The sequence below is a fragment of the Gambusia affinis genome, linkage group LG02 (genome assembly GCF_019740435.1).
Source record: "Gambusia affinis linkage group LG02, SWU_Gaff_1.0, whole genome shotgun sequence".
Taxonomy (NCBI): Eukaryota; Metazoa; Chordata; class Actinopteri; order Cyprinodontiformes; family Poeciliidae; genus Gambusia; species Gambusia affinis.
In genome coordinates, this window is record NC_057869.1 from 9,095,190 (window position 1) to 9,107,201 (window position 12,012).

Consider the following 12,012-nt stretch of genomic DNA (forward strand, 5'->3'; position numbering starts at 1 on the left):
TATGAAATGCATTCTTCTGTTTAAAAAAAAATAAAACAAAGTCCAAAGAAAAGGATTTATTACAAGAAAGAAGAAGCACCAACAGCATAAAAGAGTCCGGTTGAAAATACCAGGCAGGATAATGATGGCTACTTTTAGGTACATGCACTGCAACCATCATCCACGAGAAACCAAACATTTCTGTGCTTCAAGGGAACAGCTTATCTGGTCGCAACTGAAGATTGCTTACCGCGCATCGTCCTGCCACACACAGATTTGTCTCATTTTGTCCACACGGCGTGCCATCGATCACCCTGTCTGACTGTCTCACGTAGAATCTGAACCCAGTGGCCCGGCAGTTTAGCTCACAATGCTGCCCCCCAGGAACTGAGAGAAGATCAAAAAGAGTGAGACATATAGATATTTTGAGATCATGATGGCTTCACACAATGAATTAGCAAAAGAAAACAGTGTCAGAGTATAAAAGACAATGACAGACTTGAGGTATCATTGATGAAAACAAGGTAATTCATTTAGTCTGTTAACGTGAGTTTGATAAAAAAAAATCAAATGGTTTCTAACAGGGAAACATAATACACAAAAGTATAAAACTAAAAGAATATTTTACAGTATGTCCACAGATAAACTTGTTTTACATTTTGTCAGGTTAAAACCAGAAAGGGATTTATTGGGATTTTGTGTGATAACCACCATAATTAGTAGGAGTAATTGCATAGAGGAAGATGGCAAGTGGATATATGGTTTCAAGTTTATTTCAAATAAAGGTCTGAAAAGTGTGGCATGTATTTGTATACTCCTTTACTCAGATCTTCTAAATGAAATTTTACTCAACACCTTTAGAAGTAACATAATTAATAAATAATTATATAATTATTTATATAATTACATAATTATATAAATAATTAATAAACTTGTATGCGATTTGATTTCAGTAAAAAATTAGAAAACAGTAGTGAACAAACAGCACCATTAGGACCAAGTGACTCCACAGAAAGGTCAAAAATAAAACTGTGGAGAAGTTTTAAGCAGCATTGGGGAATTAAAAATGCCACAAGGTTTGAACAAATCAGATCCGTCCTATCTGTCATCTGAGAACAGAAAAGCCATCCACCTTAACTGAAAACATAGATCACAGAAATGGTAAATGGCCTGCACTTGTATAGTCCTTTATTAATTCCAGAGGACCCCAAAGAACTTCACACTAGAGTCAGCCATTCACCAATTCATTCAAGCCTTGCCTGCTGGTGGTGATCGCCAATTCATTGGCAGTTTGCTCTAGGGTAGGTGTGGCTAAAATGTAGCATAACACCATCAGTATGAATGTGAGTATGAATGACTAAATGTAGTTTAAAGCCCTTAGAAGTTCTTGCAAATCATCAGGTCCTCTACAAGTGGCAATTTACCATTTACCACAAACTGTATACTGGGCAGAAATAATTATAATAATGAAGCCTACCTTCATTAAAAGGTTCCCATTTATAGAGTCTGCCCATGAAAGGCTGGTTGTTGTAGGAGGAACACTGAACTGCTCTGATGTCTTTGCTGGATGGAGGACAATCCTGAAATGATCAAGAGAACGTGCAAACAAGCATTAACTTTCCCATGTAAGGGTGTAAAATCACATGTAAAATCATCAGTAACAACTGCTGGCTCTTACTGTCATGTTCTGACAAATAGTTGGAGTTCACGGTCATGTTCATGAAATTAGATCTCACTGAAGTCTGAACAAATTTCTATTCAGCTTTTCCTCTGATTTAACAGGAGGAAAATATAAACCTAGATATTGCCCACTAATTTAAATGCACAGAAGTGGTGTGGCTGACTGAAAATTGGCTTTCATAGATTTAATAGATCATCTTTTTTCACAGGTTTCTATTTTACTCTATTTTAATTCCTGACATTCTCAAAACGTTTGGCTTGTTTGTCTTTCCTGCACCATAAAACCTTTCTTTGATTCCAGGTGTTCTGTTCTTCCCTTTATGATTTTGTTTTTTTCTTTTTAGAACAATCAATAGAAATAATTGCATAATTCATTCAGATTTAAGTAAATCTAATAAGGTAAGCATCAATGGCTTTAAAATAAAATCTTATTTTGATTTTACATTTCTTATGAATAGAGTAAAGTAAATATTATCAAAGATAAACTTAGAAAATAAAATAACTTAAAAAAAACTAACTGGAACAATGTGTGTAGTGGATTTCAACAGAACACAGGTCTCCATATTGTATTTTTAGTCAACGCTAGTTCTAATATCTCTAATATCTACTTCAATTTAACAAGCTGAAGCTAAGCCTTGGTTGTGAATAGAACAGCATTGGTGCTAGGTCAGATGGATAACTTATTTTTTTCTTGATTTATAGGCATATTTGAGAACACAAGGTGGCCTGGTGGCACAGATTTTAGCACTGTTGACTTACAGAGAAGACGTTTGTGGGTCATATGACTTTCTGTTTAAAGTTTGCATGTTCTAACCATGTATACATGTTTTTTCTGGATAGTCTGGCTTCTTCACACAGTTCAAAAACATGACTTTGTTCAACTAAATCCTAACCCTACTATTGTGGGAGTCCAGACATGCATACATTACTGTTGCAGATCCTGTAGTGAGCATGCTCCCCTGTACAGAAGGATGAAGGCAGTGGGTTGTAAGGTCTCTCCTTGTGCAGCTGGTGGCTGGAGGTGTGACTCCCAGTCTGGACCTCAGCCTGGTTAGAGGATGCAGGCTGGTAAAGGGAAGTCCAGAGTTGGTTATTCCTGGGATGTTGAGTTCTGGGATGCACATATGGCCTGGTAAAGCGATGGAGGTTGTTGGAGGCATCCAGTTTGTGTGATCTGAGGTCGGTGTACCCTCTAGGAAAGGCCTGGAGGGAGTTAGCAGCAGGAGAGCGTTTTTGTCTGTGGAGGCGAGGGGAAGCTGAGCCTCTGCCTGAAGCCACTAACAGTGGAGCCACATGAGGTGTTCGTCCATAGCCATACTTCCCTGGGACAATGTGGGTGACCTTCCTGGAAAAATAAATGTAGATTATAATGCATTTATTCCAAAATTAACACATTTTATCTAAAAAATAAGATTTAGTGTAGAATTATTAATTGCTTTTAAAAAACCACCAATATGTCTCTAGAAAAATGTCAATGTGCTTTTTCTCTTTTTCACATGGAGTCCAACTAAAAACAACTCCTTCAGCTGTCAGCATTATTTGCTTAAAGGCAAGCCTGACAGGAAGGAGGCCACCAAGCTGCCAAACACAGGCTAAACTTTTGACTGTAACTACAAAAGACTGGCTTTCCACTGGAAGGCAGTCAGATGACCCACAGCGACAGCTCCAAAGAGTCACTTTTACACCAGGCTGCTCAGCATGCAGCACACATCCCAACAAATACATGAGCTTGATAAAGCCAAGTGTACTAAATGTTCCTGACATTTGAGACAGCTTGTCTTCAGTCGATGCAACATAGAAGTTAAAGCAAAAACTCTTTTAGTAGTTGATATTTCATATGCTTAGAAATTTAGGACAGATCTGTAATACACAAAAACTTCTCCGGTGGGCAAATTAATCTATCTGAGTTGAGATCTTTGCAGCTCCTCCAGGGCAACCATAAGTCATTTGTAGTGTTTATCAACTTCTCTGATTAATGCTCTACTTGCTATCCCAGGTGAATGGCCAGGTCTTAATTTTAATTTTGGCATCTTCCATTTTTAGATGATTAAATGAACTGTGCTCCATGAAATTATCACTCTAATTTGCCCTTAGGTATGGTTGTCTGTAATGTGCGTCTCTGTGTTGCCCTGTGATGGACTAGTGACCTGTCCAGGGTGTACCCCAATCCTCACCCAATGAGATTGGCACCAATCTCACGGTAACCCTACAAGGACAAGTAGGCGAGGGCAATGGATGGATAACCAAACACTTATTTAAACTTTTCCATAATGTTCTCAATGTCTGCCTTCAAAGAACATTTGCATAAAGATAAAATTGCACCGAATAAGTCTGTTTACTTTTTAGGAGACATCTGATGGCTGTGTTTATTTTTCTTTGTAAAAAAAAAAAAAAAAAAAAAAGTTTCACCTTTACAATTATGCCTTTCTTATGTGAAGGCATAATTAACACAAAGATAATTATGCTTAGAATCCCAATATACATTAAGACAAATTGTGTGAATGTTCAAAGGGCATTATGATGATTGCATACTATGTCCTGTATACAGTGTCTCAGGACAGGCTTCCTGCAGAGCTAGGTGAAGTAAGAGCATTGTATCCTTAAAATGCCATCCTGTTCTACAGAAGCCTGTTAATCACTCATTCATTTAAGAGAACAGTGTGGCAGCAGGAAAGACGTAAAATGGTTTCAATTTTATGTGATTGTGATCACACAGTTTTCTTACTTGCGTTCGGCTGGCCTGCTCTGCTTCTCCCTCCTCAGCTCTCCCCCGCTGCTGCTGCTGTTGAAGGCTCTGACACCACTGTGGCGTGGAGCAGCAGCAGGTTTCAAAGCTGAAATGACATGGCCTGGCTGCTGGGGCTGAACGGCAGCTCCTCTGGCGGGGTATTGAGTGTACACAGGAAGACAGGGCCTCGCCTGTTCTTGTACCCCTTTCCCACATGTCCGGGAGCAGGTTGACCAGGCGCCCCAGGTACCCCAGGCTCCCTGAATTTCCCCGTACTCTGCCCTGAACTCCTGTTGTGACTCTGTCCTCTGAGGCACCTGTACGGACACAAAAGAGCTTATATTAGATAAGCAGCTAAGTGCAAAAAAGTGGGACAGCAGGTTTAGATGTGAAAGCCAAGTACTCATGGGAAGCAATCATCAACAAGACTTTAATCTCTGCGGATCTTGGTTTGGAAAAACGCTCAAGTCAGTGACCTCATCTCCTCACCATGAATATCCTGATCCGCCACCTCTCTGCCCTTGCACATGAAGCAGACCTCTGTTCAGTGTAATAAAACCCTCATCTGGCTGGTTAGCCAGCATCTATTAGTAGCCTATCCCTGATTGGCTACCTGAATTACTCCCTGTTGACTCTACGTTTCTGTGCAACTGCGCCAGGGACGTTTTAGCAGCGATCAGTGAGCTCACTGTTTGAGGAACAGAGTGCCAAACCGGCATTATGTATGGAAATCCTACTTTTTGAGGAGCACTTTGTCTCTATTCACATCACCCTCTCTGGGCAAAAACTTAGCGACCACCGAGTTTTATAGGATGAAAAGAGAATACAGGAGCGGCAGGGGGAGTTGGCAGAAAGCTCCTCGGATGTCAATCAGCCTGGGTAGCTATTCAGCAAGACCTCAGAACTCCCCGCTCCTGGCTCCTTCAACTCAATGCCACTGTCATCTCTGGGTCAGTATCGGGTCACGCAGCTGGACTCCAAGTGGAAGCACGTGAAGTCAACTTAGCACAAACTGCCTTCCAACTTTTAACTGAAGGGACTGTAGATGTGTCACAGAGCTTCACACATGAGCTTCTTCCATGGGGTTTCTGTTCCTGCAGGGTTCAAGAGGTGGCTGTATGACAGCTGACGCCTGCCTTCTCCGTCTCTTGGGTGCACTCACTACTTCTCAGAAGTTCACACATTACGAGCAAAATGAGCTTCTCTCAAGATGTAATCTTACTGGCTACATAAAGTAAAGGTGTTTTAATAATTGTCTGACAGACTCAGTTTGAATAGAGACCGAAACTGCAACATTTGTCACATATTCAGCTGGCTTGGTTCACTTGCCAATCGATCCAAACACTTTTGAGCAACCCATTTTCTGCAGTGCCTGTGGTGGCGCTGCACCAAGAATTACTGAAGGAATTACACACAATTACACAAACAAATCTGAAAATACATTGATTTCAACTTCCTTCTTCACAAAATGTGAACAAAAGTGAAGTGGCGGCAGATTTTAGCAGTTGTAAAATTTCTCTTTTGTCCTTTGTAAAAGTCCACAATCCATTTCTCCAGATAGCACTAGACTTGTTCGTTTGTTTTTACCCAGAATGCCCTACTCTATGATTGACCCCTTACATGTTAATTTTACATCCGGAAATTTCGCGCCTGCGCACAACGCTGGAGGAAAAAATATTCTTCTACATGGTAGAACAATTCCGTTAACTAAATGAAACTTGGAGATATGGGTATTCTTAATTTGGTCATATGTGCCAGAACAAAGGGAAAAAATAACGGAGAAAAGATGTTGAAGAACAACTCAAAACCACTTTTTTCCCACTCTGTGTCGGCTAACTACACGCAGACTCGTTGCCATGGCAACTGACAATAACGCCACATCGGGATTCAACGCCAAAAAACACTCAAAGTTTTCCCACACACACAAAAAAACTGAATATTCAGTCCGTTACAGTGTCATGTTTTTAGGCCTGATGATTATTTTGCGATTATTAATAAGTGACCGCAGTAGATTAGCTACTGCTGCTATACGCTAATCTAACACATCAGTGGTTGATTAGCTAATTTAAACATTTGTTCAGACTCTAGTGATGATCTGTCAGAGTTGGTGTGTGTAGATCGCCATATTTTGTTTTAAGTGACCCGAAACACACCGAATTCCACATCACTTCTACATGTTACGGTTGTCAATGTCAAGCAAGAATAACTGAACTACTTCCCCCTCCCTTATTATTTTTGTCTTAATTAAAACGTTTTCCTGACCTTGTTATCTAGTTGTCGTAGTGTTGACAATTAGTTGCAAAGCACTGCATCCTTTTTTCTTTTATATATCAGGCTTTCATTTAAGATTTAGCTCGTTATATTGATAATAACTTTGCTAAACCAGTCGTAGTCATCGTCAGCCAGTAAGCATTTTCGTCCTACAGCTGGGAGATGGGGGCGGGACCGTGCGCGCGCAACGTCACGCTGCAAGTAGTCCATAGTTTGTTTCCTACTTTTGGAGTAGTCTCCGGTGGTCCGAGTTTATTCAGGCAGTTCATTTTTTCGAACTGTTATCGATTTCGTGTTTTGGTTTAATGAACGAAAAACGAAAAAAACAATTCGGACCACATTACAATTGTTTATTTGTTGTTTTGTTTTGATCTGCAGTAATGTTTACCTACCGAAGGCTATGTCACTGTGTGGTATGTGAGCTCAGAACTTAATTGGGGCTTCATTTGCATGTGGCATGGATACAGCTAGCATGTGATACATGTTAAGAAGATCCAGGTTGCTCTACTAGCTGGTCTGGACCACCTGCCTTGCCTCTAATCTTCTTTTTTGACAATACCCTATAAATTCTCTGAGAGGTTTAGATCACACAGGTTTGTGGGCCAAACAAGCACAGTGATACTATAATTATTAAACCAGGTATTGGTGCTATTGGCAGTGAGGCAGGCATCACGTCATTCTGGAAAATGAAATCAGCATCTCCATAAAGCTTGTCAGCAGAGAGAATAATAAAATACAGTACAGTTTCTTGATAGACGACTATATACCGACTTTAGATTTAAGAAAATATGGAACATTGATACTACCAGACAACATGTCTCCCAAAATCGTCATTGAACTCTAACTAGAAGACTTTAACTCTGGGAGGTCGGTGTCCAGATAAATAAATACACATGACAGTGATTTTCTTCTAAAGGCAGAACTTTGGAACATCAAGCAAAAGATATTTTGCTTGATGTTACAGTTTTACAGTGTAAAACATGAAGTATTACAGTACACTGTGATCAACCAGCTTCCATAGCATTGACCTTCTCTGGCTTAGCCCCATTGTGGAGAGTGTCAGTGACTCTCTGCTGGACCCCTGTCAGGTCAACAGTCTTCCAAATGAATGTGGAGGCGATGAGAAATGACCATCACATTTCTGTATTTAAAAAATCCTTTTCTATTGATGTTATGAAATACCGTATTTTCCAGAAAATAAGTTACACGTTTTTTGTCGCTTGATTAGTCCTGGAACTTACAGTCCTACGCAACATGTACATATGTTTTTGACTTATGACTTATGTGACTTATACTCAGGAGTGACTTATAGTTCGGAAAATATGGTATTCAAACCGTCAAGCTAAGGAAAGATTCACCAATTTCACCAACTGGGCAATATTCAATGAACTTCAAGTCTAACAAAGTCTGAAAACTTTTTAACTTAATTAATGACTTAAATTTCTGGTCAAAGGCTACTCTATTTTATTGATCTGTAATATGCTCACCTTCCTGTGATCTGCTGTTTGTTGACTGTCCAGGAGTTGTGACCAAAGTAGCAGCTGAACAGATAGTCTGCAAGCAACAGGAAGAAATGATTATTGTTCAAAATTACAGTTTTGCACAAAGGTACCAGATTTTAAACTGTAATTCCATTTATGTAGTGTTGTGATCAAAAAATAAAAAGGCCCAAAAGAAAACTCAAAGCAAACTGGTAAATTACCTGATGGACCAAATCCTGACTTCTAGCATGACGACTCGTTCCACAGCACTATGAGTGCAAAAAGAAAACAATAGCGCCATCTTATTCACTTTTCTGAGATGGAAAATAAAAGCCTCTAAAATGTATTTAGTCTCACCAAGTGTCCACTTCTTGACTTTTCTTTTATATTCTCAACAAGAATCATTCAGCTTGAACACCCACAGATAGTGACTCTGGCAGAAACCGTTAAAGTCTTCCACCCACTTGACCATGTGAGTTGACCTCTGACCTTTTTGGCTCCTAATGAGCGAGCTCCTCTGGTGACCCCCCTCCCCCCACACACACACACACTAGCAGACAGCAGATCTAAAATCCAGCTAGAGAAAGCCTTTCACCTTTCAACCCCACACTATTTAACTCAGTCATGATTTGCACGTTGTCCTATTTAGGTTCACTGAAGCAAAAAGGCTTTCAAACACGTCCTGATAACAATTCAGCATGTACTGATCCCAGAGCAACAGCGACTTATTATCTGCAAACATTTAGAAAGCTGCAGATAACTGTGATTATATCAATAAACCCCACAAAATTAAGACAAAATCTAATTCCTTCGTTCTTCTCACACTTACCTGCAGCCTACTGATAAAGCGTTTTTGCTTTTTATACTGATGTATCCTCTCCAAGCGCAGGCATCCTCACAATGGAAACTTGACTCTGTGAAGAAATTGAGTACTTCCCTCTCAATACCTGGTGCAGATCCATGTGACTCACTGAAGCCATGTTGGGAATTCTGGATCAATCAGACCATAAGCCCCGTGTGTAGCTCTTCATTGAGACTCCAACGGTTCTGCTTTTACGCGCAAACACAAGGACTGTGACAGAGAACTGAAAACTGACACGGCAGAAGGAAAACACCCTCTGCTGCGCCCCCTGCCTCAGCCAGCCTATTCCACTTTGTTCTTTGAGCTGTCATGTAAAAAATACGGAGGTGGGAGCCTCCTCCTGCTTTTTTTCCCAGAGTGCGCGCTTGGATTTGTCTGAGCGTGAAGGAGAAGCAGAGCAGCTTAGGGTTTTCATCTGCTCAGCCACATCAACACTCTGGCACTCCTTTTGCAGGGTTAAAACAAAAGCAGCCCACACAATCAATTACTCATTAACACATGTTTGAGCCAATATCTGACAGATTGCATTAAGCGGAATTATGCTGTTCGCTGTCCAACAATACTTAATTGATACCATTGCCTTGCAAAAACCTTCATACTCCTTAAACTTTTTTTCACATCTATACACATTATAATCAAAGCCTTAATGCATTATAATTGGACAAACTCACAGTTGTGCATAATTGTGACCTATAAGAAAAAGTATGCGTGGTTTTTAACTGCTTAACAAATACAAATCTGAAAAGTGTGGTGGACAATTGTTTTCAGCCCCCGGAGTAAATAATTTGCAGTGTGTTTTGGGGTATGTCTCTTTCTGTTCTGCACATGCATTTGCCCTGCTTTTACTTTCATCCATCTTCCCAACAGTTACTCTGCTCAATAAAAATATCCCTTTCTTTACATTTTCAGTCTCTCTTTTCCTTCTTTAGGTTGATTTCTTTTTATCTTTTTATTTTCATCATTTAAAGGCAGCGTGACGCTGTATGTCTTTAAATCAGTAAGTATTTTGTTTTGAAAATCACTTCCTGTATCATGGCCCCTAAGACTTTCCCACATTTCCTCTGTTCAAAACTGCAAACTTGAATGTATTTTATTGGACTTTTATTTGGTATATCAACATGAAGTAGAACACAACTACCAGCATAATGCATCCATCACCACGTTTCCTGGTGGGATGGTGAGTTTAGAGTGATGAGCATCATTAGTTGTTTTATTATCATCATCTCATTTTATTGAAATGCTATTGCAACCATGCCTAAATATTACTGGAAAAATAATAAAAAAAAATTAATTGATGTGTATTACTGCCAAAATACTTTACAAAATTAAATTTTTAAAAAAACGTTGTTTAAAGAAAGGTTTTGCTTAAAATTAGCAGCAGTTTGTAATTTAATGGAAAACCTGTCCCAATTAATGCTTCAAAAACTTGTTTAAAAAAAAAAAAACATGGCTATGCTACAAATTAAAAACAGTTGAGATATTATTTTCTTTTAATTCTTTATATTTCTTTCACCCAACACAATTTCTTTGTTTGGTAACAAAGCAATTCATTCTTTCAGCAAACTAAATATAGCAGATTAGTAATAAGTCTCTAATTTTTTAAGCTTCTATGTGCACTGAGACATTCTTCACACACTCGGTCTGCACACTGTCACTAGTCTTGGAGTTGTGTCAGGCTTTTGAAACCGCTCGCGGTGTTGGCAGCTGAAGTCCTCTAAACTGTCACAGTGTCTCAGCACAAAGCAGTGATGCTATCACAGTTGTTCAAACGAAACTAACAGAAGCTTTTCTGACAGCACATGCTCACACAGACTGGACTCCTGTCAAAGCAGAATGGAAGATTTTTATGTAAGATCTTCAGACTTTGACTATAACAAGATGCTTGTCTCCGTATTGAGTTGAACTAGTAGGTTAGAGCCTTTCGCATGGAAAGAAACATTTCTCATGATCAAATCCATTTTTTTGAAAACAGGTCATATTGATAAATAGGAATTGAAAAGTTGAATTCTTTTAATATTTGATTTCAAAATTTTAAAACTCATACATTTTATGGATTACATAACAAATTAATTGACTGATTTCGGTAAGATATCTGTAACCAAGGGACTGATCTCCAACAGAGCAAGTACCCCAGAGAGCAGAACCTGTCAAGTTGTTAGTGTGAAGCTGTTTGAGAGTTGATTCCACGTCAGTTATTTTTCTGGGTTGGTGTTGCATTCTCCCTTGACTTGTCTGGGGTTGAAGAGGTTATTAGGGAGGGCTTAAGCAAAGGTTAGCAAGAATATAAGAGAAGCAGGTGAAGCCTCTACCTGCAGGGAAATTCCAGTGTTAATGCTTAACACTAAACAGAGACGCTTCACCTCAGATATGACTTTATACCTGCACTGGTCCCTTCAAAATGTCTCAGCTTGACTTTAGATCTGGTCAAAACAATTGTTGAATTTTTAAGAACTTAGCACTTGCTAGTTTCTCATGAATGAAAAATAAAAATACAAGTTTTATTATAGTTGATGATCTTAATTTGTCTGATTTCTCTTGTTACCACTCAGTCTGCGTATGGTTGGTTGAACAATTTCTTTAGACAACAATCCCCCCAAAAGCACCTGCTCCCTGTGAGACTCACCACCAAAACGATTTTACCCAACTGGTTAAGAGAGGACTGGTCACTCTTTTGAGTTTTAAAGTGGTAAATGTTTTTGTTTAGATTGTATATTTTTACTTACTCATACTTATGTATGCATGCTGGGTGCAATGCTTCTGTAAAGTTTTTTGTTTCTTTCTGTTTTATAGGTTATTAAGGCTTCATCTGCTTAATCCAGTAAATGTTTCTAGAGAAGCGTCAAACTTTAACATTTGTGGTTTGATTCATCATGATAAAAAGTGGGGAACTTCCAGACATAGAAAACCTGCAGAAGAACAGACAGCCTATGCAGGGACCCAGTGCATCAACTAAACCAAAGAAGAGATGACAGAACCCCCACTGTCACTCTGAAGCAAGGCACTTGTTTAAG

The 12,012-nt window shown here is 39.3% G+C and overlaps 1 protein-coding gene across 6 annotated transcripts in view; it reads right to left on the bottom strand.

Moving 5' to 3' along the window:
• adamtsl7 (ADAMTS-like 7) overlaps window positions 1-9,178 on the bottom strand; it is a 37,763-nt gene extending 28,585 nt beyond the window's left edge. For 2 of the 6 annotated variants that reach the window (XM_044096218.1, XM_044096209.1), the window contains exons 1-7: window positions 8,969-9,178; window positions 8,361-8,408; window positions 8,146-8,212; window positions 4,385-4,704; window positions 2,584-3,004; window positions 1,457-1,559; window positions 230-366 (exon numbers count right to left, since the gene is read on the bottom strand). In XM_044096218.1, coding sequence (XP_043952153.1) covers window positions 230-366; window positions 1,457-1,559; window positions 2,584-3,004; window positions 4,385-4,704; window positions 8,146-8,212; window positions 8,361-8,389 — 1,077 coding nt within the window. In that variant the 5' untranslated portion in view covers window positions 8,390-8,408; window positions 8,969-9,178. Of the gene's footprint in view, window positions 1-229; window positions 367-1,456; window positions 1,560-2,583; window positions 3,005-4,384; window positions 4,705-4,876; window positions 5,965-6,649; window positions 6,900-8,145; window positions 8,213-8,360; window positions 8,409-8,968 lie in introns of those variants that run through there. The other 4 variants (XM_044096228.1, XM_044096243.1, XM_044096251.1 and 1 more) reach the window with 4 other exon arrangements.
• Window positions 9,179-12,012: the final 2,834 nt, after the last annotated feature.